This window comes from Propithecus coquereli, unplaced genomic scaffold (genome assembly GCF_000956105.1).
Source record: "Propithecus coquereli isolate 6110/MARCELLA unplaced genomic scaffold, Pcoq_1.0 Scaffold39, whole genome shotgun sequence".
Classification (NCBI taxonomy): Eukaryota; Metazoa; Chordata; class Mammalia; order Primates; family Indriidae; genus Propithecus; species Propithecus coquereli.
In genome coordinates this window covers 2,332,616-2,355,696 of record NW_012149618.1, presented here as the reverse complement: position 1 = coordinate 2,355,696, position 23,081 = coordinate 2,332,616, and the positions used below count along the sequence as shown (strand labels likewise).

Below are 23,081 nucleotides of genomic sequence, written 5' to 3'. Positions count from 1 at the left end.
ATCAAAAGTCAAGATTAGGTAGAAAACACTGCAGATATACAGGCCACAACATTCTAAGCAGATGCAACTAAGTAAACCTTGAATTTGACTCTCAGTTTTCTGACTCTGCCAGAGTCAAAGGGGAAACCCAGTCACTATCCCACCATCAGTCAGCCCAGATAACCAGCTTTTCGTCTTCCCCAGATGAACCAGCGGTGTTGGAGATGGAGGACCTGGACCACCTGGCCATTCGACTAGGGGACGGGCTGGATCCCGACTCAGTGTCTCTGGCCTCAGTCACGGCTCTCACCACCAATGTCTCCAACAAGCGGTGAGTGGGCAGCAGCCCTACATCCCCATCTGCCCCACCATGTCAGGTAGGACCCAGCTTGCCATGCTCGGAATATGGGCGGAAACGAGTCAGGACCCATGTACAGCTTCTTCCTAACCCTGCCCTTTTCTTCTCTTCCTTGGATGTCTTTCCCACCTCTCTCCTTGCAAAGGCAGAGTGCAGCAGCTGCAGGCCTGTCCCCAGGTCGTTGAACACCTCCCAGCCTAGGGAAGCCACAGAGCTGCCCAGCCCATATTTGAACCTCTTGATCTAATGTCTACCTCCCTGTTACTTCTGCCTTTGGTTAGTCCTCTCTGTTGGGGCCTCTGAGAACAACTAATCCCCATTCTGTTCAGAAGTCCTTGAGTGTTCGAAGACCATGATTCTGTCCCTCTGCCCCTCTCCGAGGTTTAACCACTGCCAGTGCCCTCCTCCCCCACAAGCAGTCCCGTATACGTAGGCTTGATGGCACCTTCTCCTCCTCAGATCTAAACCAGACATTAAGATGGAGCCAAGTGCTGGGCGGCCCATGGATTACCAGGTAGGTGGACATCTAGAGGCCTCATGCTTTTCAGACTCTGCTCTAATGGGGGGTTCCAGATAGATGTGCATTATAGACTCTGTTGAGGCATGGATCTGGGGGTCAGAGAGAACCACAAACTAAATGTAAGTTCCCAAAGTAAGCTTGTTGCTGGGAGACATTCCTAGAAGTATCATCAGTAGAGAGGTAGAAACCCAAAGAGAAGCTTGAGAACTCTGCTTATGTTGGTCAAAGCCCTTCCAGGATTTTTGTCCAGCACTGGACTTCGTAAAATAGGAAGCACCTAGCAAAGCCATAAGGAGACCAAGGAGAACCACACACACACAAAAAGTATTCAAACAGTTAAAATGAGAGCCTTTGAAGAAAGTGTTTTTGGTGTCTTTTTTAAAAATTGTTTTATATTATTTTATTGCTGGAAGTAATATCAATCCTGGTTATCTCTGGATGGTGAGAATGTGGGTGACTTTTTCTTGGTTTTTCTTCTCTGTATTTTCTCAGATTGATACCTAACTTTTTTGTTAGTATGTTTCTAAAACTAGAGACAAAAAGACTGAGACAGGGAGAGGTTTATAGCTGTAAGATTGTGAATGTGGCCACAGTGCAGGCAGGACAGGTAATGAGCATGTTTGGTGGCTGCTGGGACAGGGCCACACTGGCCTCAGCTTTGCAAGGCCAGACCTGCAATCTTTGCTCTTCTTCCAGAGTTGATCAGAGCCTGAGAGACAGAGTTGCAATAACTCAACTTACGATAGACTGATGTACAGGCCAGAAGCACCAGTACTTATTTATAAACTGGAAGCAAGGGAGGAGGAGGCATCTCTCAGGAAGGGCCCAGGGACTCTCCATTGCTCCAGACCCTCCCCTGGGGGCTAACAAGAACCAGCTATAAATGAGAAGACTGCTGGGCATTCCTGGCATTCAGTGAGAATGGTGGTTGACCAGAGAGGACAGAGCTTTCAGGAAACCCCACCTCACTGCCACTGTGCTTCCTGCCCTGGGGGTATCCTGTCTGGGTGCCAGTACCAGGCCCCAGGATCAGAGTGAGCCCCGTCTCTCAAGAGCTTTATCCTTGATGCCCACTTCCCAGGCCCCATGCACACCACCCCTTCTTTAGGGACAACCCTGCCTCATCTCACTCAGGTGATGACAGAAAGGACTAGACGGCACCTTTCTGTGTAAAAGATACATCTGGTCAGGTTTTCTCCTTAATTCTTGCTTCCGTTAGTTTTCGTCTACACAGTGACTATCTTCCCAGGTGTTTGAAAAATGGCCCCAGGCAGTGTCAAATGGACCTGCCCCTGTGGTTTTAAACCACCTCAAGCCACTGACTGGGTTCCTTGGAAATTTGAGAATCATGACCCCTCATCTCTCTGCCAAAACCCAAACACAAAGTGTCCTGAGATTTCTGTGGGCTTCGCCAGGGGATTGGGCTCAGGGCTTTGTTTCTCTGTGTGCTGAGAACAGGAAAATTTCAATGAAAAAAAGACCCCAACTCAGATACCATGTCACTGGCCTGCCAGGTAAGGGCACATTGAAAATAGAGTCATTGCTGTTCATGTAAATTACTTTTTAAAGATTTACTATATTCCAGGCACTGTGCTGGGGCTATGTATGTATTTCCATTTATATTAGTGTAATTCTTACAACCACCCAATTATAGGGTTCCTGCATTTTATAGGTAAGAAATTGAGGCCCAAGGAAGTTAAGGAGCTTGCCCCAGGTCACAGTTAGTCAAGGCTAGAGCCAGGGTTAAAACCCAAGGGAGGCTGGGCGCGGTGGCACACGCCTGTAATCCTAGCTCTCCGGGAGGCCGAGGCGGGCGGATTGTTTGAGCTCAGGAGTTCGAAACCAGCCTGAGCAAGAGCGAGACCCTGTCTCTACTAAAAATAGAAAGAAATTAATCGGACAACTAAAAATGTATAGAAAAAATTAGCCATGCATGGTGGCGCATGCCTGTAGTCCCAGTTACTTGGGAGGCTGAGGCAGGAGGATAGCTTGAGCCCAGGAGTTTGAGGTTGCTGTGAGCTAGGATGACGCCACGGCACTCTAGCCTGGGCAACACAGTGAGACTCTGTCTCAAAAAAAAAAAAAAAAACCCAGGGATCAGAGCAGTCAGAGCAACTGATTTCTCTGTAATCAAGCCTCCTGGACAGTTCCTCCCTATGGTCCCTGATTCATCTCTCGCTTACGACTACAGCTTGTTTTCAAAGCTTTTGAAACTGCTTCTTGTCAGCAACTTTTATTAACTAGGCCGGACATTTTTCCCTCCAAAGACTTTTTAAACCTGAACTGAGCAAAACAGTTGCTGCATTTAACCTGTCAGAACAGTATTTCCTGATAGGTTCATTCACAACTCAACTGCGAGTATCAGTACACTTTGAGAGAGACCTGTGAGAATGCAAATGTGGAATTATTTTTACTTCCAATAAACACAACGCATAAAGCAATAAAACCAGATGGGATTTCATTCTCTGGGAGAACTTGGCTTTGATGGGTTAGGAAGGGCTCGGAAGGCACACCCAGCTGGTGAGAGGAGACGGGATCTTGGCTGAACTCAGATCCAGGCAGAGTCCTGAGGGCTCAGAACCATTCTAAAAGTTGTGCAGCCCTGAAAGGAGGCCTGGAGGTGAAAGGACCATGGTGTATCCAGACCCCTTGTGGCTTCCATTTGGAATGGATGTGGCGTGCAAGCTCTTTCCTAATTGTTGGCACCTCAAAGGCAAGAAGCCACGGTCGCCTCTGTTAGGGTGGAAAGCCTAGTAGGTGTTCACGGCATGGGTGGAGAAAGATTTCTCATGCAGAGATTAGGATACATAAAAGTAAAATTTATTTTATCTTCTTAGAGGAGAGAGAGAGAGTGAGGGAGTGAAAGAGAGAGGGGAAAGCACGGGGTGAAGAGCAGGGAGAAGGCATGGCATCCCAAAGAAAGAGAAGGGAGATGCCTGCAGTGAGGCCAGTGGCTCACTGCTTTTAAGGGGGTGGAAGAGAAAAGAAAAAAAAAAAATAATGATGGCTGTCAGTTGATAACAAAAGCAGCGGCAGGATGGGCCGGATGGCAAAATCTAAGAGTTGGTTTCCCTGCCTTTCCTTGGAGAAGGGATTATCACAGGACATGTGACCCTGTCCCCAAGATGTGGCTGAGGCCTGGAGCTCGTTCTCCTGCTGTTTACTCGGGAACTCAATAAAAGCAGATTCTCAAAAAACAATTTTGAAAGAGAGAGAGATTTACATCTCTTTTCTGTCCATTCAGCTCTTTTCAGAAGTTGTGCAAAACAGGACTCCTGCAGGGTACCTGTTAGTGAGAGAATTCATAGGATTGTCCTTTAACTGTTACTGGGAAATTGTGGGATTAGGTATTTTCCCATAATTTTTGCAAGGCCACCCCTTTCAGCCTCCAAGTGAATGTGTAGTTTCCCCACCAGAGTGAGCAGTGCCTGGTGCTTGGTTGAGATGTTCTTGGTAGGTTGTGGAGTCTCGAGTCTCTTCCCTTCCCTCTCTACCTGCCACCAAGACTTAGTGCATTTTCACCTCCAAACATCTCTCCAGCTTTCACCTCTGTTTCCTCACCCCCACCACTGACCTGAGGTCCCCAGCCTCGACTGCGTGATTGCACCCACTGCCTACTTGGTCTCCTGCCCTCAGATTGCCTCCTCCGCCCAGCCTCTATGCCACCGCGACAGTGATCTTCTCAAAATGCAAATCTGGTCGTGTTGCATCTCTGCCACCCAGAGATGAGGGAAGGTAAAGGATGTTGAGAAGGACGGTCCTGCAGGGTCCACCGACTCTCACCTCCAGCTCCCAGCTGATATTCCTGAAGCATGATCAGGTCCCTCGGAAGCAGGTCACAAAGCACTTGGGTTCTCCCAGGACAGGGATACAGATTTACCACTCAGCATTGCTCCTTGCGATGGCTTTCATGAAGCCACTTGGGGATTGTGTCCCTTATCTTGAAAGGAGATCGTGGAATAGTCAATGACTAAAAGAGTCAGCTCGTCAGTCGGTCCCAGTCGTGGCTCCATTTTCTTCCTCATCTCCCTGGGAAAATGGAGTCCTCTGCTGACGTTTGGAAAAGCGGATGGCCTGTCCCCTCCCTCAGAACGCTGAAGAATAACCAGTTGTTTTTTGTTTCAAGTGATGCACTTCCCCTTTCTAGAGCCCCAGGCAGTGTGGGAGGTAGCAGGGATGCCTGCCCTCGTCCCCTCCCCCAGCACAGGCCACCTTCTCCAGGCTGCCCTTGGGCCACCCCTCCACCAGCAGGGAGCACCCTCTGAAGCTTCTGTTCCTGACCTTTGCTCCTCAGGCCTCGGCCCTCCTCCCTGCTGCTCCTCCTGCCTCCAGTGTCAGAGCTTCCAGCTGGTGGTTGCCACCATCTGCTCCGCTCCAGAGAGGAAGGTGAAAACTTAGGAAAGCTGAAACAGGGGAGGGAGAAAAGGCTATCATCATGGCCAGGCCTCAAGATCAGAAACATAAAAACCGACCAGCCTCTTGGCAGTGGGAAGGTGAATCTCCTGCTGGCATATCGTTCTCGGTCTACTTCCCAGTCTTGAGTTACAGGAGGCCTTTGTTGCTGTTGTTGCTGGGGTGTTAGTTGTGGAAAAAAATAATGAGATTTTTTAAAAAACCTTTGGCATAAAAAAGTTCACGGAAGTTAACTCTATAAACTACTGTACAAAGAATATTCTGGAAGGATTTCGAATGTCCGTTTACTCCCTTTACAGTGAACTTTTTGGAGCTGTTAGTTAGCCCTATTTCCTTCTTAGTTCCCTGAAGAAATGGTGATTATTGAACTTCTTTGAAGCTTTGGATTCTACGCTTTGACTTTAGTTTCTTTGGCACTCCAAATTCCAAATAGAAATGTTTGCTTTTATAGTTCAAGTGTTACTTCAATTAGTAAATATCCAGTTTCCCATGTATATGCTTTTCTGGCAATGTGCTCATGGGCGTTGGAGTTTCTGTTTCCTTAACGTTATAACTTCTGATGTGTGGGTTTTTCTTGGCCTTCAGAATATTTAAGACTTTGGCCACAGTGGATGATAATTTTAGTGCTTATTCTTTTTTTATGAAATGGGAAGATAATTCCCTCAAGTGAAATCGTATTTAGAAGTTGCATCAAAGCACAGCAACTAAAATACCAAACCTCCAGGGCCAGAAGCATACAGAGCAAGCCTTACGGTTTCATTAGAAGAACGTACCAAGGTCAATGCTAACACTAGCTGGGGAAAGGCTTTTTTGTTAAAATTCAAGTTCGAGAGAGTCAAGTGAAATAGTCCTAAGCATCATACACGACCGCACCTGAGAAGGGAACCACTTAAGGGAAGGTAGAGTCTATTTGAGAAGCCACTTATGTAGCTCACATTTTGCAGCGTTTTCTACATTTCAACACATTTCATCTCATTCAATCCTCATACAACGTCATGGGTAGCTGGTGTCTCTGCTCATAACTGAAAATATTGAGCCCAGTGAGCCTACGTGATCATCTGTGCTCAGACCTGGCAACGTGTCAGGTCTGGGGCTGAATGCCAAGTCCAGCAACCCCAAGTCTGTGCCTCTTTCTGTAATATTTTACCATAGTCACCTAGTGTGAACTGACACCTCCAAATCCAAAGCAAGAACTGATGGCTTAAAATGAGGGTTCCAGAAAAGCAATAGTAACATCAGAAATTACTGTCTCTTTCTCTCTCTCTCACTCCCTCCTTATATCTTACATCTTTTTAGCTATATCTATCTATTATATAGATAGATTAATATTATTAATTAGATATCGATTATTATTATTAATTAGATATCTAATTATTTAGATATTAATTAGATATAAGTATTAATTAGATATTAATATTAATATCTATTATATAGATATGCATCTTTTTAGCTTCAAATATATAAGCCAATCATTATTTACAGTGGCTCTACAAGGGAAGGAGTTGTTTCAGTCCCACCTGTGCCTGGCCCCCGTAGGTGTCCAATAAATATTTGTTGAGAAAATGAGCAACTGCAAAGGGCTTCCCCGGATGGAGGTGAGATTCCAGAGAGCTGAGTGCCCCTGAAAGGGTGCAGTAGAACGCATGCGAAATGCAATCACCAGGCAAGAAAAGGTGGCTCAGGTGGGCGCCAAAGCCCCACTGGCCATTCAAACAAAGAAATTAAACAAAAAGAGAGGGGGCAGGAATGTGGAAAGGGGCCAGATTCCAGAAACACAAGGAAATATCAGAGCCTATAGGCTTAAATGAGCAGGAAATTTAATACAAGTTAGTGGAGACTTAAAAGCTTAATTCCCAAGCACATGAAAACTGTGAAGTGGTTTTGACGGCCCTCTCTGAAACAGAGCATCGATGCTGGGAGAGAACTCAAAGCACTTGGAACCATCTCAGAGCTTTAATAATACTGATGCCTGGGCCCTCTGCCCCAAGATTGGATTGGATTAGTCTGGAGTGTGGTCTGAACATCAGGGTTTTTTTGTTTTGTTTTTTTTGTTTGTTTGTTTTGTTTTGTTTTTGAGACAGAGTCTCACTTGTGTTGCCCGGGCTAGAGTGCCATGGCGTCATCCTAGCTCACAGCAACCTCAGGGTTTTTAAACCACCCCCCACCAGGTAATTCTAGTGAACATGCCCCTCTATAAATGAAGACACCGAGGCTTAAAGGGGAAAAAGCCCAGGATCCCCCAGAAGATTAGAGGCAGTGGTCAGAGTGGACCCCAGGGTATGACTCCAAGTCCACTGCTGGCCCCTGGGGCCCCCAGGCCCTGCAGGACCAAGCTCCCAGGCTCATGCAGCTTTCCCCCAGCTTCCACTTCTCCTGCCCTCAGGTCAGCATCACGGTGATCGAGGCTCGGCAGCTGGTGGGCTTGAACATGGACCCCGTGGTGTGTGTGGAGGTGGGCGACGACAAGAAGTACACATCCATGAAGGAGTCCACTAACTGCCCCTACTACAATGAGGTCAGTGGCCCCATGGCCCTAGGTGGGGAAATGGGCCTCCTGAAATATGGCAGGAGGGTGGGCCCCAGCCCCATCAAGGCCCAACAGAGCAGCCGCGGTGACATTGGCCCACCCTGTTCCAACACCCAGGACACTGACATGTGGTGCCACATCCTCTGAATCCCCAGGCTAGCACCCAGGCTGACACTGGTCTTCGAAATGAACATGTCCATGCAGCTCCTAGCAGTGCCTGTGCACGAGCGCCCCCCGCCGACCCCTCCCCGTGAGGCCGGGTCCCCACTATTTTCCAGGCCAGAGCCCTGGAGCAAGGCCACCTCATTCCAGCCTGTGGTGGCAGTGGCATCATTAACAGGCACTTCCTGTGTGCCAGGCACTCTCCCAAATCCCTTGGGTGCATCACCTCTTCCCACCTTCTCAACGACCATCAGAGGTTGTCACTATTAATTCCCTTTTACACAAGGGACACTGAAACTTCTCAGGGAGGACCTTGCCCGGCCTTAGAGTGCCAGCATGGAGCTCTGAGTGCCCCCTGCCGATCGGGCCCTGTGTGCTCCGCTCTCCACTCAGCCGCCTTCATGCGGCCTGAACCTCTGTGGGACTTCCCCCACAGCACTGGCCTTGACTTTGGGGTGTGAGAGAGGAAACCCCCGGTACCCGCCCCTGTTCTTTACAACCATTCGAGGCCGTGTCAAGGGTGAGGGACCTCAGAGACCTTCTAGTTCAATCTCTCCGTCATCCAGAGGAGGGGGCTGGACCTCAATGTGGGGAGGGGCTTCCTGCAGTCGGGGAGAGCACTGTTCATGGGGCAGGCCCAGACCATCCGGCCCCCAGCCCAGAGCTCCGGCTGCCACCTCAGACACAGCATCTTGACTCCCGGGTTCCAGGTGGGACCCCTTCGTAATTCGCTCTGGTGCGGGGGGCTCCAGCCTCCCTCAGAAGCCTGAGCACACAGCGACTCACCCAGGAGCTGCTGTCCTGGGGGCCCTGGCATCCCTTTCCTGGAGGGGCATCCAGTCTGTTTCTCCCGGTGGCTCCAGGCAGTGAGGGGTGCCAGGCCGGCCCAAGCAAGGCATCTGTGCCCTGTGTCCTGAGGTGGGTGAGGGCTGAGGGTGCCCCTGCAGCTTGGGCAGCTGTGGGAGCCCTCTGGCCGTGCACCTGCAGGAAGGAAGCCCAGGCCTAGTCAGACTCTCCTGTGTGACACAGATGTCCCTGTTCTCGCGGCTGGTTTCCTGCAGGCCCCCAGGGCTGAGCACCCTGCTCAGGACCCCTCCAGCCACGAGGGCAGTCAGGACATTTGGGGCACATCCCTGACTGGAAAAGCCTAGATAAGGGTCTATTTCCCATGACGGATGTGGAGACGCACCCCATGGCCTGCCGTGGTTATCTGATAGCAGAGAAGCCACGTTTGGCTGACTCCAGGGCTTTCCTTGTTGTACCGGCCCACGCGCCTCAGGTTTCATTCCAATTGCCTCCTCTTTCCAAGGGCACAGCGCCGCTCTCCCCACTCCCGGGAAAACTCCTGCTCACCCTGCCGGGCCCAGCTCAAATGGCCTTGCCACTGAGTAGCAAGAGAGCCTTCCCGCTCTCTCTGGGTCAGAGATTAGCACCCTCCCCTGTCTGGGGTGATAACATCCCTGAATTGCGGTTGGTCCTTCCTTTCTCTGTCCCCCGCTATGAATACGTGCTCAGAGCCTGGCACATCCCTGGAGAGGTTCAGTGTCACTGTGCTGAATGGATACTCACCCCAGAGACGAAGCGGGCGTTCCCTGAGCTGCGCTGTGCGCCAGGCCGTGGCACGTGGGCAACGTGGGACTGCAGGGACGAGCCCTGCACAGGTCCCCTTCGAGTTTCAGCCTAGAAACCATTTCCTAACCTCCGTATTTATATCCTCTCAGACTATTCATTCCACTCATCTGTGGACCATCTTAAATTTGTTCCAGATCCCATTTCTGTTCTCTTTCACAAACCCAAGTAGCTCTGATTTTCTTTCTGTCTGTTCCCTTTAAACTAGGGTTTGTCAGACTCAGCACTAGATATTTTGGACTGGATGTTTTTTCGGTTGTAGGATTTTAGCAACATCCCTGGCTTCTACCCACTACATGCTGATAGCAACCCCCCTTAGTCACAGCAACCAAAACTGTTTCCAAGCCTTGCCAGATGTCCCCTGGGGGCTAAAATCGCCCCCACTTGAGAGCACCACTCTGAGCTGTCTTGCCAGGATTCCTTCCAGCCCCAAGGCCAGGGCTTTCTTTCCCTTTTCTTCTCTTCCTGTGCCACGTTCCTTTTCAAGGAAAGACGGCCTCCTGCCTATGGATATGTAGTGCTTCTGGCTATTTCTCTGAGCTGGTGGGAACCTTCCTTTGGCTCCGCTAAACAACAGAGGGAGGTAGGAACAATCAACAGGACTTGGCAGGTTTCTAAGCTACAACAAAAGGGAAATACACTCAGGTAACACGAGGAATGTGACGCAGACAGCTTGGAGCTCAGCGTTCTGGCCCTGGCTCAGCCAGCTCTGCCCCTGGGCTGGCACGGCCGAGGGACTGATGGGCAGTCCCGCCTGGCTCTCAGCCTGCCTGTGTGGAGGGAGGTGCACGACCTCTGCCCCCCCAGAGCAACCTGGCGGTTCACTGCCCAAGCCAAGACCTGTTCCCTGTGTGTGCCTGTGGCCCCGCCCCGGGTACCTCGGGAGCCCCATCCTTCCTCCTGCCTGAGATCAACCTCTCTCCCCCTTTGCCTCGGATCCTGCTCTTTCTCCATCCCAAAGAATCTGGCATTGCACCATCCTGCAACACCCCAACTTTGTCTTTGTTTTTCCTCTGGCTCCTTCGCCCTCGTCTACAAGGTGTTCTACTCCAGAATATTCTAAGAACAACCGTGAAAGCCCATGTATGCACAAGGACAGGAACTAGGAATCTGTCATCCGTCCCTCTCTCTAGGCCCTTCCTCTTTCCCACACGCCTCTGCAGCGACCACCTTTTCTCCCCAGCCCCCACAGTCAGGCCGTGTGGTGTGTCCCCACCTCCTCCCTCCAGCCACACCTCAATCTCTGCCGCTGTTTCTGCCCCAGGGCGGTGTCACTGATTCAGCTCTCCTCAAGGTCACCAAGGACCTGGCTGCTCCTAAGTACACTGTCCACTATGCTCTGCTCTCCCTTGACTGCCCGGTTCCTTCATCCGGCTGCCTGCCCCTCCTCTTGGGGGTGTCTCCCGCCACTTTCCTGCTCCCAAACCACTCCAGCTCCTCCTCCCCAGCCTCCTTCCTTGGCCAACAGGCTGTTGCTCCTTGGAGCCCTGTCCTGGGCCTGTGTCCCTGGCTACGCTGTCCTTTTGTATCTCCTCCATCCCGGAGGCTGCAGTTATGCTCTGCGTGCTGATGAGCCCAAACCTAGATCCCTACCCACCGTCCAGAGCTTCAGCCACCAGCCAGCGCCACCTGGGCCAGTGCTGCCCTGCGCGGCAGTTGACATCACTGTGCACTCGCCACGTGCGCACGCCTGGGTTGAATGCTGGACCAGGTCATCTTGTTGCGACCTCACAACCACACCTCACAGCCCCTGTGCGAATAGTGCCCCTGGAGAGATGCAGCGCATCACAGAGGGATAAACTGAGGCTCAGGGAAGGAAGTGACCAACTCAGCAGTAACTGCCAGGCATGGCTGGTTGTAAAGGCGGCTTCACCCAGAATACTTCAGGGTGAGCCTCTGGCTGCCAGGAGCGCATTTGCTTTAGACATTTGCCCCATGCACCGTGGCAACAGTTCTGCCTTCTCCTCCCCACAAGATCACCAGAGCAATGGTCCTTCCGCTCACAGCACACCCAGGCCAGGGGAGTCGGGGGACAGTTCCTGCCCAGAGCACTACGTTTACAGCTGATTAAGTGCTTTCATACACTGTAGTTCATCCTTTCTAAGACTTGCCTTATTTTACATTTTAACACTTCTGAAGTTGGGATGCATCTCCAGGCAGCCTTGTGGTTTAATGGCAATGTCTATGTGGCCCGTAAAATCACAGGATATCTTACAGTCCACAGCATTTTAGATGCAGTGAAATACTTTACAGTATCTCATCAGAGCCTCATAACAAGACTGTGAGGTGGGTGTCATTATCGCCAGAGGTTCAGAGAATGTGTTGTTCAAGGCCAGCTAGGAAGGGGCAGAACTGGGACTAGAACCCAGGTCTCCCGGCTCCCCAGCTGTGGGTCCTTCTGAGTGCAGCACATGTGTGTAGACGGTCCACCCGCTGATCCTACGTCCTTCCCCACCTGGGGGACGAGGCCCCGCCCCACCCCACTCCCCAGGGCCAGTCAGGACCAGACAGTTGCCACAGTGTCTCCTCCAAACTGTGGGCTCAGGGGAAATGGCCGGGGTGCAGACAGGCACTGCCAGGAGGGACGGGCCCAGCACTGCCGCAGGCCGGAGCTGCTGCCCATAGTGACCGCAGGCCCGGGTCCTTCCTCCCTCCAGTACTTCGTCTTCGACTTCCACGTCTCTCCTGACGTCATGTTTGACAAAATCATCAGGATCTCGGTGAGTGGGGGGCAGCGCCTGGCAGGCAGGGCCCCCACCTTAAACCGTACCTTTGTGCAGACCCGAGAGGCACCCCTCTGGCTGGACCACGCATAAAAAGGCAGCTCCCTGCCTGGACTCATGGCTGGGCAAGTGGGCACAGGCCGGATTTGGGCCCCCTCGCCCCTTTAGCCCGGTGCCTCTGTGTAGTGTACAACCTAGTCACCCGTACGTGGCAGCCAGCCTCAGCGAGACACTCCCACCCTGCCAAACGCCCTTCCGCTTCACTGTGAAGCTCAGGTCCCCAGAAAGACTGAGGTGGTGCCACCCTCAGTGGGTCCCACCCCTGCCCTGCGGAAGGATTTCCGCCTGCCCAGCCTGACTGGCCGCCGGTGCTTCTGCCTGGAAGGTGATTCACTCCAAGAACCTGCTCCGCAGCGGCACCCTGGTGGGCACCTTCAAAATGGATGTGGGAACCGTGTACTCGCAGCCAGGTGAGTAACTGCGCGTGGGCTGGTCGGCCCTGGGGCACGTGGCTCCAAGAGCGAGGCACCCTTCCCGCTGCGGCGGTTCCGGGCTCAGCCTGGCGAGGACGCAGGCGCAGTCTGGAGACTGTTAGCACACACAGCCATATGGCCTGCGGGGAAGTGGCGCGCTTGGTCTGTACACAAACGCGGTGAGCAACTGTGTCCCCAGTCTGGCGGGTCCTTGCTGATAATCAGGTCAGTAACTCCACTGTCTGCTCAGCAGCAAGTGGCAGGCTGGTGAGTCCCTGCCCGTGTGCGCTCTGGTCAGGAGCTGTAGAGGACGCAGGGAGGGAGACCCGTCCTCACAGCCTGGGGAGAGGCGGTGACCACATTCCTGCCTCCCCGGCTGGCACCGCTGAGCAGAAAAGACCCCCTTTCATCCTCAAAGGAGCCCCAGTGCTCCACTCTTACAGCTGAGGGGCCTGAGGCTCAGAGCTGGACTTGCCCCAGCCACACGGGTGGGGCTCAAGTCAGGCTGTGTGACTCCACAGCCCCACTGAGTCACACTGTCCAGTCCAAGTGTAGTGGTCACACTCAATGCCAAATGTACTGTGGCAGCCTGCGAGGGACTTGGCCTCTAAAATCGCTTTTTATTAATACAAGAGACCCAGGCAGCCCGAGGAGCAGCCGCATGGGCCGTGGCTGACTGGCAGCTCTGTGGGTGCTTGTGGGCCAGCACCACATGGAGTTGGCGAGGGAACCCCGAGGGGTGGCCCAGAGGGCATGTGATTGTGGGCTAGACAGAGGAGGGCCCTCAGCCTGCCAGGTGACAGCTCACCACGTGGTCAGTTCGGGGACCACCAGGTGTCCCTAGAGTGAACCCACTGCTCAGCGTACAGTAATAACCCCATCAGGCCCTTTGACAGTGACAATGTAATTTCACCCAAATTGTCACATTCAGCCCTCACAAAACAGTGAGGTAGGCAGCAGCATTTCTTCCCATTTTACAGATGAGATAAATAAGGCTAAGAGAAATGAAGTATTAGTAGCTTGGAGATGCTGCTAAACTTATAGGTTGAACAAATTGGTGATTTCTTGTGGTTCAACCGAGTAGACACTTGGCTGGAGCACATTATAACTGGGACTCAGACTAGGGAATCCAAGTCCCAAACCCAAGATTGTACACATAAAATCACAAAACTGTAGAATATTCAAGCTACATGAGACCTTAAAAACATCTAGTCCAATCACTCTATTAAGATAGAGAAACCGAGGCCCAGGGGGATGAAGGGATGTGCCCAAAGTCTGGCAGGCCAGTGCCCTCGCCACGGCCCCACACGTGCCGTGTCCTCAGTAGAGGATGGCCCTGCTGACTGTCCGGTGCTGCAGGGAGCAGGAAGAGTCAGCCTGCTGCCACGTTCCTTCCCAGGAAGCACGCACAGGTGTGGACCACTTGTTTGGAATGACACTGGCATCCCCGGGGACAGCCTCCACCCCAGGGCTCAGCAGTGCACCAGTGCCATTGGCAGGCCTGAGGCCTGGCATCAAGACAAGATCGGCAGGGGGGTGGAGAAGGAGACAGTGAGGAGCCTACTATGGACCTCTGGGCTTCTGGGTGACACAGTCCTGGTGAGGAAACCACTGCCACTCATGGGGCACCGGTAAGTGCCCGGCACTGAGCTAGGCACACTGTCCCAGCAGGCCTAACCCTCCCAGCCCCGTGTAGGCATCAGCGCTCCCATTTCACGGTAAGGAAACGGAGGCTCAGCAAGCTTGCACAACGGGTCCAGGGCCACACTGTGAGTAAGTGGCAGAAACAGGATGTGAACCCAGGTCTGGGTGGGCCCAAAGCCCAGGCTCTGCACCGCGGTAACCCACCCTGCGATTTGCTGCTCCTGCTGAGTCTGTCCCTGAGCCCAGTGCCCTCCCAGGGCATGAGAGGCTGAAGTCACACAGCCCTTCAGTGGAGGCACAACGCCTTTGCCCTGACTGCCTGCAGTTTGGCCCGACCTTCCTCATGAGTCCCTGACCCCGCCAGGGCATTGCTGGACAGCATGCTCCCAGGGACACAGAACTCCCGGGTGCTGCTGGGAAGCTTTGGGTGGCATCATTGTCTCTTGGAACTGGAAAGGTTTGCTGCAGGACGACATTTGCAGCATCAGATGCAACAGCAGGAAACCATTCACTCGATGCTACTCTCTGCTGGAGGTGAGGAGGGGCCATACAGGGGCCCCCCTCCTCCTCTTGGGGCTCACAGTGGAGGCGCAGCAGGCTAGCAGCTCGCCCAGCTCAGCCAGCCTCGCCTGGCAGGTGTCAGAGCCAGGCTGGAGGCAGGTGAAACGACGTTTCGGGCTGGTAAGCACACAGTGCAGGGCCTCGTGTGGTCCTCGCATCTCTGGCCTGAGATCACACGGTGTTAGGCCTGGAAGGGCCTCAGAGGTCATCAGGCCACTGTTAACCTGACATAGGGACCCCTGCAGCAGCACCCCTAATTGGTCACCCAGCTTCTGCTTAGACCTCCCGGAAACAGGGCCCTGTTTTAGATATCTCACTTTCTGTGTCTGACCCAAAATCTGTCACCCTGTAACCTTCATCCACTTCCACAGGTGTGTCTTTCAGGATATAAAGAAAAATCCATTCCCTCTTCAAATAACCTTAAAGTCTGAAGGCAAATTTCGTATCCCTCCTGAATCTTATTCTCTTTCCTTGCTACATTTCCCAGTTCATCTAACCATGTACACACCTGTCCATGTACCGCTGTATCCATCCAACCACCCCACATCTGTCCACATATCAGTGGGTCCTTCTATCCCTCAATCCATCCACCATCTGTCTGTCCATCCACTCAGCCAGCCATGCAGCCCGCCACCCCTGCCTCTGGGGGATCCGTCTCCCACCCAGCCGTCCAGCTATGTGTGCATCTCTTCATCCGACACACATCTGCTGTGACAAGGCCCTGTAGCTCCAGGGACATGGCCCCTCCTTGGGGGCATGCTAGCTCGCCTGAGGGGCTCTGGTGACTTCCTGTCCTCTAGTCGTCCTTGTCCTTCTCTTCAGAATCTACTGTCTCTCCTGAGACACTGGCCTATCCCCAGACAGGCTGGCTTCTGCAAACCGACCCTAACACACCTCAGGCAGCCCACGTTGGAGGCCAGGGCCTGGGCGACAGTAGAAGGTGAAAGAGGAGGGAAGGAGGGCGTGGCTGAGCCCTGGAGAGGCCAGTGCCCACACAAAACAGCAGGAAGAAGACGCACAGCAAGGCGCTGGCCTTCCCCGTGCTTGTGCGCTGCGTTTATAGTAAACCTGGAGGGACAAACCCTTCCTAAAGTGCCTCCTTCCCTCACGTCTGTCCTTCCCTCCGCACAGTCCTGAGTCCTGGAACACTGGAATGAGACTGCCAGTCCCTGTCTTTAGGTGGCTGTCAGTCTAAAATTGGAGGTAACAATACACAGATAACACAGTGCACAGCAGGATGGGAGGCGTGTGTGTTACACCGAGTGCACCAAGGAGGCCAGGATCAGCTCTTCTGAGGAAGTCAGGAAAGGCTGCATGGAAGAGGAGACACTTGAGCAAAATGAGAAGTTTACCAAGTGGACAGGGAGGGGGAGTTGCCGGCGGGCAGGGGGCAGGGAGAGTGAGGATGAGGGCATCCCATGCTCAAAGAACAGCAGACACAAAGGCGTGGTGGTTTGACGCTGGGACATGAGCTCAGACAAGTGGGAGCAGCTCCATGAAGGGAGTGCAGGGCTGGGGTGTGGTGGGCAGAGCGAGCCGGGGAGGGCTGGATCAGGAGCCCACAGACCTGCCTTTGGTCTTCGCCCCAAGGCACTGGGGAGTGAGAAGAAGGGGCCTCCACCTGGGACCACTCTGTGTCCCCGTGTGAGGGCTGACTGGGGTGGTGATGGTAGGAGACGCTCTAGCTTCCAAGTCACACCACTCATGTGATGTATGGCCGTGGGTGGGGCCTTGCCCCACTGCCCTGGCCCCCGAAAACCTCTATCATCCCCTAGCCCAGAGGCAGGCAGAGCTGTGGCCCCGGTCCCAGCTCCAGGGCCCAAGAAGGCGCCCAGCTCTGTCGCCTGCCCTGAGGGCGGGACCTGCCTGGTGGGGGCGTCCGAGCAGTGCCCCCTCCCCATTGCAGAGCACCAGTTCCATCACAAGTGGGCCATCCTGTCCGACCCCGACGACATCTCTGCGGGGCTGAAGGGCTATGTGAAGTGCGACGTCGCCGTGGTGGGCAAGGGGGACAACATCAAGACGCCCCACAAGGCCAATGAGACGGATGAGGATGACATTGAAGGGTGAGGCCCACCTACCCCCGCCCCTGGAGACCCCTGCCCCAGCGCTTCCCGCCCTCTCCCTCAGCCTGTTCTCGGCCCTCTCGAGCAGCCCAGCTCTTCCGGGAAGGACTGACACAGGGCAGGGGCCGGGTGGGATGGCTGAGAACTGCTGGAAGATGCTGGAAGAGCAGAGTCTGGGAGCTTCCGGGTCCCGGGGACACAAGCAGGATATCACCAGGATGGCAAAGAGATTTCTTTTGGTGCCAATTCCAGCAGCTGATGGTGGCTGTTGAGAAATATTCTGGGCCCTTGTCCCGACTCAGTGAGAAATGCTGGGATCCAGTGAATCGGGTCTTCCACGGGCTGGGGGAGGGAGAGCGGCTATTTGTGAAGTTTTTGACTATAGCACAAAACTGCGAAAGGTTAATAATGACCCTAAGAGTGTACCCTACTCTGCAATTTACAAAGCACTCACATGTTTTAGCTTCCTTGAGCCGGATCTTAGTCCTGGGAGAGGGGTGTTATGAGTCCCACCTTAACCCTGAGGAAACTGCAGCTCAGCAAGACGGGGAGGTCTGCCCAGGATCGCACAAGCAAGCGGGTGCATGGACTGGAGTGTCTGATTCTAGTCTAGGCCCCCTCGGCCATGCTTCCCAGACCGTGCCGGGACCCAGGGGCATGAAGATGTCAGGACAGGGGTTGGGGACCTGGACCTGGTCACCACGTCCCCGGCTGTTTGTGTCAGCAGGAACCTGCTGCTCCCCGAGGGGGTGCCCCCGGAACGCCAGTGGGCCCGGTTCTATGTGAAAATTTACCGAGCAGAGGGCCTGCCCCGGATGAACACAAGCCTCATGGCCAACGTGAAGAAGGCTTTCATCGGTGAAAACAAGGACCTCGTGGATCCCTACGTGCAAGTCTTCTTTGCCGGCCAAAAGGTACTGGGGTACAGGCGCAGGAGGCTGGAGCTGGGTGACAGGCATCACAGGTGAAGGGTGATGGGTGTGGGGCCTGGGGGCAGGCACGAGACAAAATCTCAGCCTCCAACTGGTGGGGCTGGGGGGCCAAGGCCAGGCTGGGAATGCTCCCCCTTGCCACCTGGAGTCCTCAGACCAAGAGCTGAAGAAGGCAGTGGTTCAATACAAGCACCCTAACCATCACTTCCTCTTGCCAGGGCAAGACTTCGGTGCAGAAAAGCAGCTACGAGCCACTGTGGAACGAGCAGGTTGTCTTCACAGACCTCTTCCCCCCACTGTGCAAACGCGTGAAGGTGCAGATCCGGGACTCGGACAAGGTCAACGACGTGGCCATCGGCACCCACTTCATTGACCTGCGCAAGATTTCCAACGATGGAGACAAAGGTTAGCAGCAGGAGACCGGGGGTGGGGGGAGGGGGAGGTGTTGGGAGTGGGGGTGGCCTGAAGGGAAGGAGTAGATGAGACCCTCCCTCTTCACACCATCGCCCCAGACCTCAGCCTGATGGGGGCTTCAGGGCCTGGTCAGCAGCCCCCACCTCAAGGGCAAGGTGGGATGTCGGGATTCAGGCCTGCTCAGAGCCTGGCTGGCTGGATGTAACAGTAACTGTGTGACCTTTGCACCTTTTTCCCATCTGTAAAATAAAACTAATGATGACTATATCATAATTTCAGTATAGATGTGCACGTAATTAGAGTGTATACACTGCATATGTGTATAATTACAGAACATACACAGCACATCGCATTAGTAATCGTACCTGTCTACAGACCTGTGGGGATCCACCACCTCCTAGGATCCAGGCACTGTGCTGGGTGTCGAGGATATAGAGTGAGACAAGAAGCCCTTCCTGGGCCGGGCCTGGTGGCTCACGCCTGTAATCCTAGCACTTAGGGAGGCTGAGGCGGGAGGATCACTTGAGGTCAGGAGTTCGAGACCAGCCTGAGCAAGAGCAATACCCCGTCTCTACTAAAAATAGAAAAATTAGCCAGATGTGGTGGTGCGCACCTGTAGTCCCAGCTACTTGGGGAGCTGAGACAAGAGGATCCCTTGAGCCCAGCAGTTTGAGGTTGCTGTGAGATATAATGACACCACTGTTCTCTAGCTGGAGCAACAGAGTGAGACCCTGTCTCAAAAACTAAAATAAAATAAAATAATCTATTCCTGCCCTCCAAGTGCTCCTTAAGGAGATGAGTGTGCTACCAGAGGGTCGGACATTAGGCAGACAACACGAAAGACCACATATTGTCTGATTCCACTTATGTGAAATATCCAGAATAGACAAATCCATAGAGACAGAAAGTATTAATAGATTATTGGTTTACAGGGGCTGAGGGGAGGGGAATTGGGACCAGCTACTAAACAGGTGCAGAGTTTCTTCTGAGAGGGATGGAAATGTTCTGGGATTAGATGATGGCTGCACAGCATAGTGAATAGACTGAAAACCATTGAAACGTACACTTTAAAATGGTGAACTTTGTGTCATGTGAAATATATCTCAATTTTTAAAATGCTATAAATGTGTTTTTCAAAATAGGCAGTACAAAAAAATAAACCAAAAAAAAACCATTTAAGGCAGAATTGGATCCTGCTGCACCTGAGGCCCAACGAATCCCACCCAAGAGGGGAAACGGCAAGGGGGGACCTTGAGAGAGGAGGGGAGGGGTCCGCATGGGCCTGGTGGCACCGTGGTGGGAGGTAGACCAGCAGAGATGGTGCAGGGCCCCAAAGCCATGCTGAGGGGCTGGGATGAGCTGGCATCTGTTGGCAGCCCGTGCTCCAAGTACCAGAAATGGGGAGCCTGGTTTTGCCTCTGCATCAGGCCCAGCTCAGGCCCCCCAGGGAAGAAGCAGACCCAAGAAAGTGCTCTGCGCAAGTACAAGTACGAGAGGTCTGTTCCACATGTTGGCACACACATGAAGTCCTCAGCTCAGTGACCAGGAGGTAGAGGCCAGGGGCCCAGAAAGAAGCCCCTCCACCTGTCTCCCCGCTGCCACAGGCTTCCTGCCCACGCTGGGCCCGGCCTGGGTGAACATGTACGGCTCCACGCGCAACTACACACTGCTGGACGAGCACCAGGACCTGAACGAGGGCCTGGGCGAGGGCGTGTCCTTCCGTGCCCGTCTCCTGCTGGGCCTGGCGGTGGAGATCCTGGACACCTCCAACCCGGAGCTCACCAGCTCCACAGAGGTGCAGGTGGAGCAAACCACGCCCATCTCGGAGGTGAGGTCCCAGGCTGCACTGTCCCCCAGGCCCGAGCTCAGCCCCTTCCCATGCGACAGCCTGAGTCCTGGGCTTTGCCAGTTTCTGCCCTGTCTGCTTTAGCGGCCAGACCCCAGGATGAGGCCTCCTCTCCGGAGGCAGAGGCCCCCACTCTGCCCCCAGCAGGGCCTCAGTCCCCGTCCACCACCTGCCTGCACTCTGCCCTCTGCCCTCTGCCCCTCCTCTCAGCCATGGCTGTCCCTGTGGTGTCCAGAGCCAGCCCTTCTTCTGGGGACATCCAGGCTGGACGCCTTAGGAGTCTGGGCTGCCTGGCTCCAGGGCAGGGTAGGATGTCCCCGCCATCAGCCCAAGGGGCCTACCTATGAGGAGGAGGCCTGGCTCAGGCCCACCGTCCCCACCGTCCCCACCTTCCCCACCGAAGCTTAGGGATGGTTTGAACTGCCTCCGCCACAGAGCTGCACAGGGAAAATGGAAGAATTCTTTCTCTTTGGAGCCTTCCTGGAGGCCTCAATGATTGACCGGAAAAACGGAGACAAGCCAATCACCTTTGAGGTCACCATAGGTGAGGGCTGGGCCCACAGGGGGTCTGCACCCCAGCCCCTGGGAAAGGACGCACACCCCTGTGTGTGCACAACACCCCGCAGAGGGGCTGACCCTTAGCTCCACCTACAGGCCCAGGCGGTGCTGGGACCTGGGGAAGAAGGAAGGGAGCCGCCCTTGGGCTGGAGAGGAGAGAGTGGGAATACAGACCTCGGCCAGGCTGGGCCTTGCGCTCAGATGTCACGAGGGCTTCCAGAGGCCTTTATGGGGACTGAGATTGTGGGGACCTTTCTTGGCCAGTGTTCCGTGGTGTCTGAGCCCCACGCCCTGACTTTCCCTCTCCCCTCCCCCCAAACCCAAGGTAATATCTGGACTGGATGGCAGGTGGGCCCCAGTAGGGAGGGACTCTAGGCCCTCTGTGCCCCTTCTGCCTGCAGGCAACTATGGGAACGAAGTGGATGGACTGTCACGACCCCAGCGGCCACGGCCGCGGAAGGAGCCCGGGGACGAGGAGGAAGTAGACCTGATTCAGAACTCCAGCGACGACGAGGCTGGTGACGGCGGGGACCTGGCCTCAGTCTCCTCCACACCACCCATGCGACCCCAGGTCACGGACAGGTGGGTGCTGCCTCCTGCTTCCCGTCCCCCTGTGGCCAGCCCTCCCACCTCCCTGGGCCCCCAGAATCAACCTCCCACCTCCACCCACCCCAGGAACTACTTCCATCTGCCCTACCTGGAGCGCAAGCCCTGCATCTACATCAGGAGCTGGTGGCCAGACCAGCGCCGCCGTCTCTACAACGCCAACATCATGGACCACATCGCTGACAAGCTGGTCAGGGCCGGGCCGGGGGGCCGGGGGGGTGGCAGGTCCTGGGAGACAAGGTGCTGCCGGAGGGCCTCGCCTGCACACTCAAGGTCCATCGGCACAGCAGCTCGCCGTGGGGCGGGGCTGCAGGAATGGCCCTGGCAGGACCTCTGTTCCCATCCCCCGCCCCAGGTCCCAGGATTCTGGGCAGATGCACGAGCAGGAGCCACTGCTTATCACTGCAGCTTCCAGAGAACCTGGGGCAGGAGTGCCAGGTTCCCTGATTCTCCAGGAAATCTTAAAAGCAAGGCTAATGTGAGGCGTTCTCCCAGCCGTTTGCCAGTGTCCCCCTGTCTTGTGACTGTTACCAGTGCGACCTGGGCCTGCAGCCACCTGCCAGGCTTCCCCTCTGAGAGTTAGGGAACTGGCCGCCCCGTGTCTCTGGGCCTCCCAGGGCTTTCAAAGCCAGAGCCACGTCCCCTCCCCAGGCCTCTGCTCCCACCCCCTGCCCAGGTCCCAGTGGAGTCTGAGGATCCTGGAACCCTGCAGTCCTGGGGTTTCCTGGGTGCAGCTGACCATGCCCCCTTCTCTGGCCTGCACCAAGCCCCCTATCCAGCCCTGAGTTCTGCCCGCCCCTGTGAGTCCACCAGGGCCAGACTCACAGCCCAGAGGTGGCTTCTTCAGGAACTGAAGACCCCATGAACGCCAATGTCGCCAGGTTCTGCAAACAGAACCTGGGAAGCTGGCTGCTTCCTCAGTAGGGACAGATGCTCGGGGATGGCCCTAGTGAGAGGCCCCAGGCCACAAGGTCCCTCCTGTCCCTGATGAGTGGGGAAGAGACATTTGGGGGGCAGAGGGGGCTGCAGCTCAGCATCACCCCATCTCCGGGTTCACAGGAGGAAGGCCTGAACGACGTGCAGGAGATGATCAAGACAGAGAAGTCCTACCCTGAGCGTCGCCTTCGGGGTGTTCTGGAGGAGCTCAGCTGCGGCTGCTAGTGAGGAGGGAGGGGCGGGGTGCGGCAGGATGTGGTGGGACTGCACAAAGGGGAGCCCCCTGGGGCTGGGCAGAGGAGGAGGAATCCACAGGCTCAACCCTGGCTCCCCCCACCCCAGCCGCTTCCTCTCCCTCGCGGACAAGGACCAGAGCCACTCGTCCCGCACCAGGCTTGACCGGGAGCGCCTCAAGTCCTGCATGAGGGAGCTGGTGAGGACGGGCTGGACCGCAGGGGGTGAGGGAGGGTGCAGGTGAACAGGGGGCATCTGCCTCTGAGGTCACAGCTGCTGCCGTCCTGAGCTCCGCTGGCGTCCCCTCCCACTCAGGAGAGCATGGGGCACCAGGCAAGGACGCTGCGGGCCCAGGTGAAGCGGCACACCGTGCGGGACAAGCTGAGGTTGTGCCAGAACTTCCTGCAGAAGCTGCGCTTCCTGGCGGACGAGGTGTGCGGCCGAGGGGAGGGGCTTCTCCTCATCCGGGCCTGGCCCCCTGGGTCACTCAGGCGCAGGGG

The 23,081-nt window shown here is 54.8% G+C and overlaps 1 protein-coding gene across 4 annotated transcripts in view; it reads left to right on the top strand.

Annotated features, from left to right (window-relative positions):
- Positions 1 to 23,081, top strand: part of OTOF (otoferlin) — a 94,743-nt gene that overhangs the window by 53,685 nt on the left and 17,977 nt on the right. For 3 of the 4 annotated variants that reach the window (XM_012652461.1, XM_012652462.1, XM_012652459.1), the window contains 15 exons: positions 184 to 310; positions 797 to 851; positions 7,654 to 7,785; positions 12,246 to 12,308; positions 12,697 to 12,781; positions 16,896 to 17,055; positions 17,783 to 17,969; positions 18,206 to 18,392; positions 20,006 to 20,229; positions 20,683 to 20,791; positions 21,207 to 21,387; positions 21,481 to 21,601; positions 22,471 to 22,571; positions 22,690 to 22,780; positions 22,897 to 23,013. In XM_012652461.1, the coding sequence (XP_012507915.1) occupies positions 184 to 310; positions 797 to 851; positions 7,654 to 7,785; positions 12,246 to 12,308; positions 12,697 to 12,781; positions 16,896 to 17,055; positions 17,783 to 17,969; positions 18,206 to 18,392; positions 20,006 to 20,229; positions 20,683 to 20,791; positions 21,207 to 21,387; positions 21,481 to 21,601; positions 22,471 to 22,571; positions 22,690 to 22,780; positions 22,897 to 23,013 (1,940 nt within the window). Of the gene's footprint in view, positions 1 to 183; positions 311 to 796; positions 852 to 7,653; positions 7,786 to 12,245; positions 12,309 to 12,696; positions 12,782 to 16,895; positions 17,056 to 17,782; positions 17,970 to 18,205; positions 18,393 to 20,005; positions 20,230 to 20,682; positions 20,792 to 21,206; positions 21,388 to 21,480; positions 21,602 to 22,190; positions 22,383 to 22,470; positions 22,572 to 22,689; positions 22,781 to 22,896; positions 23,014 to 23,081 lie in introns of those variants that run through there. The other variant, XM_012652463.1, reaches the window with a different exon arrangement.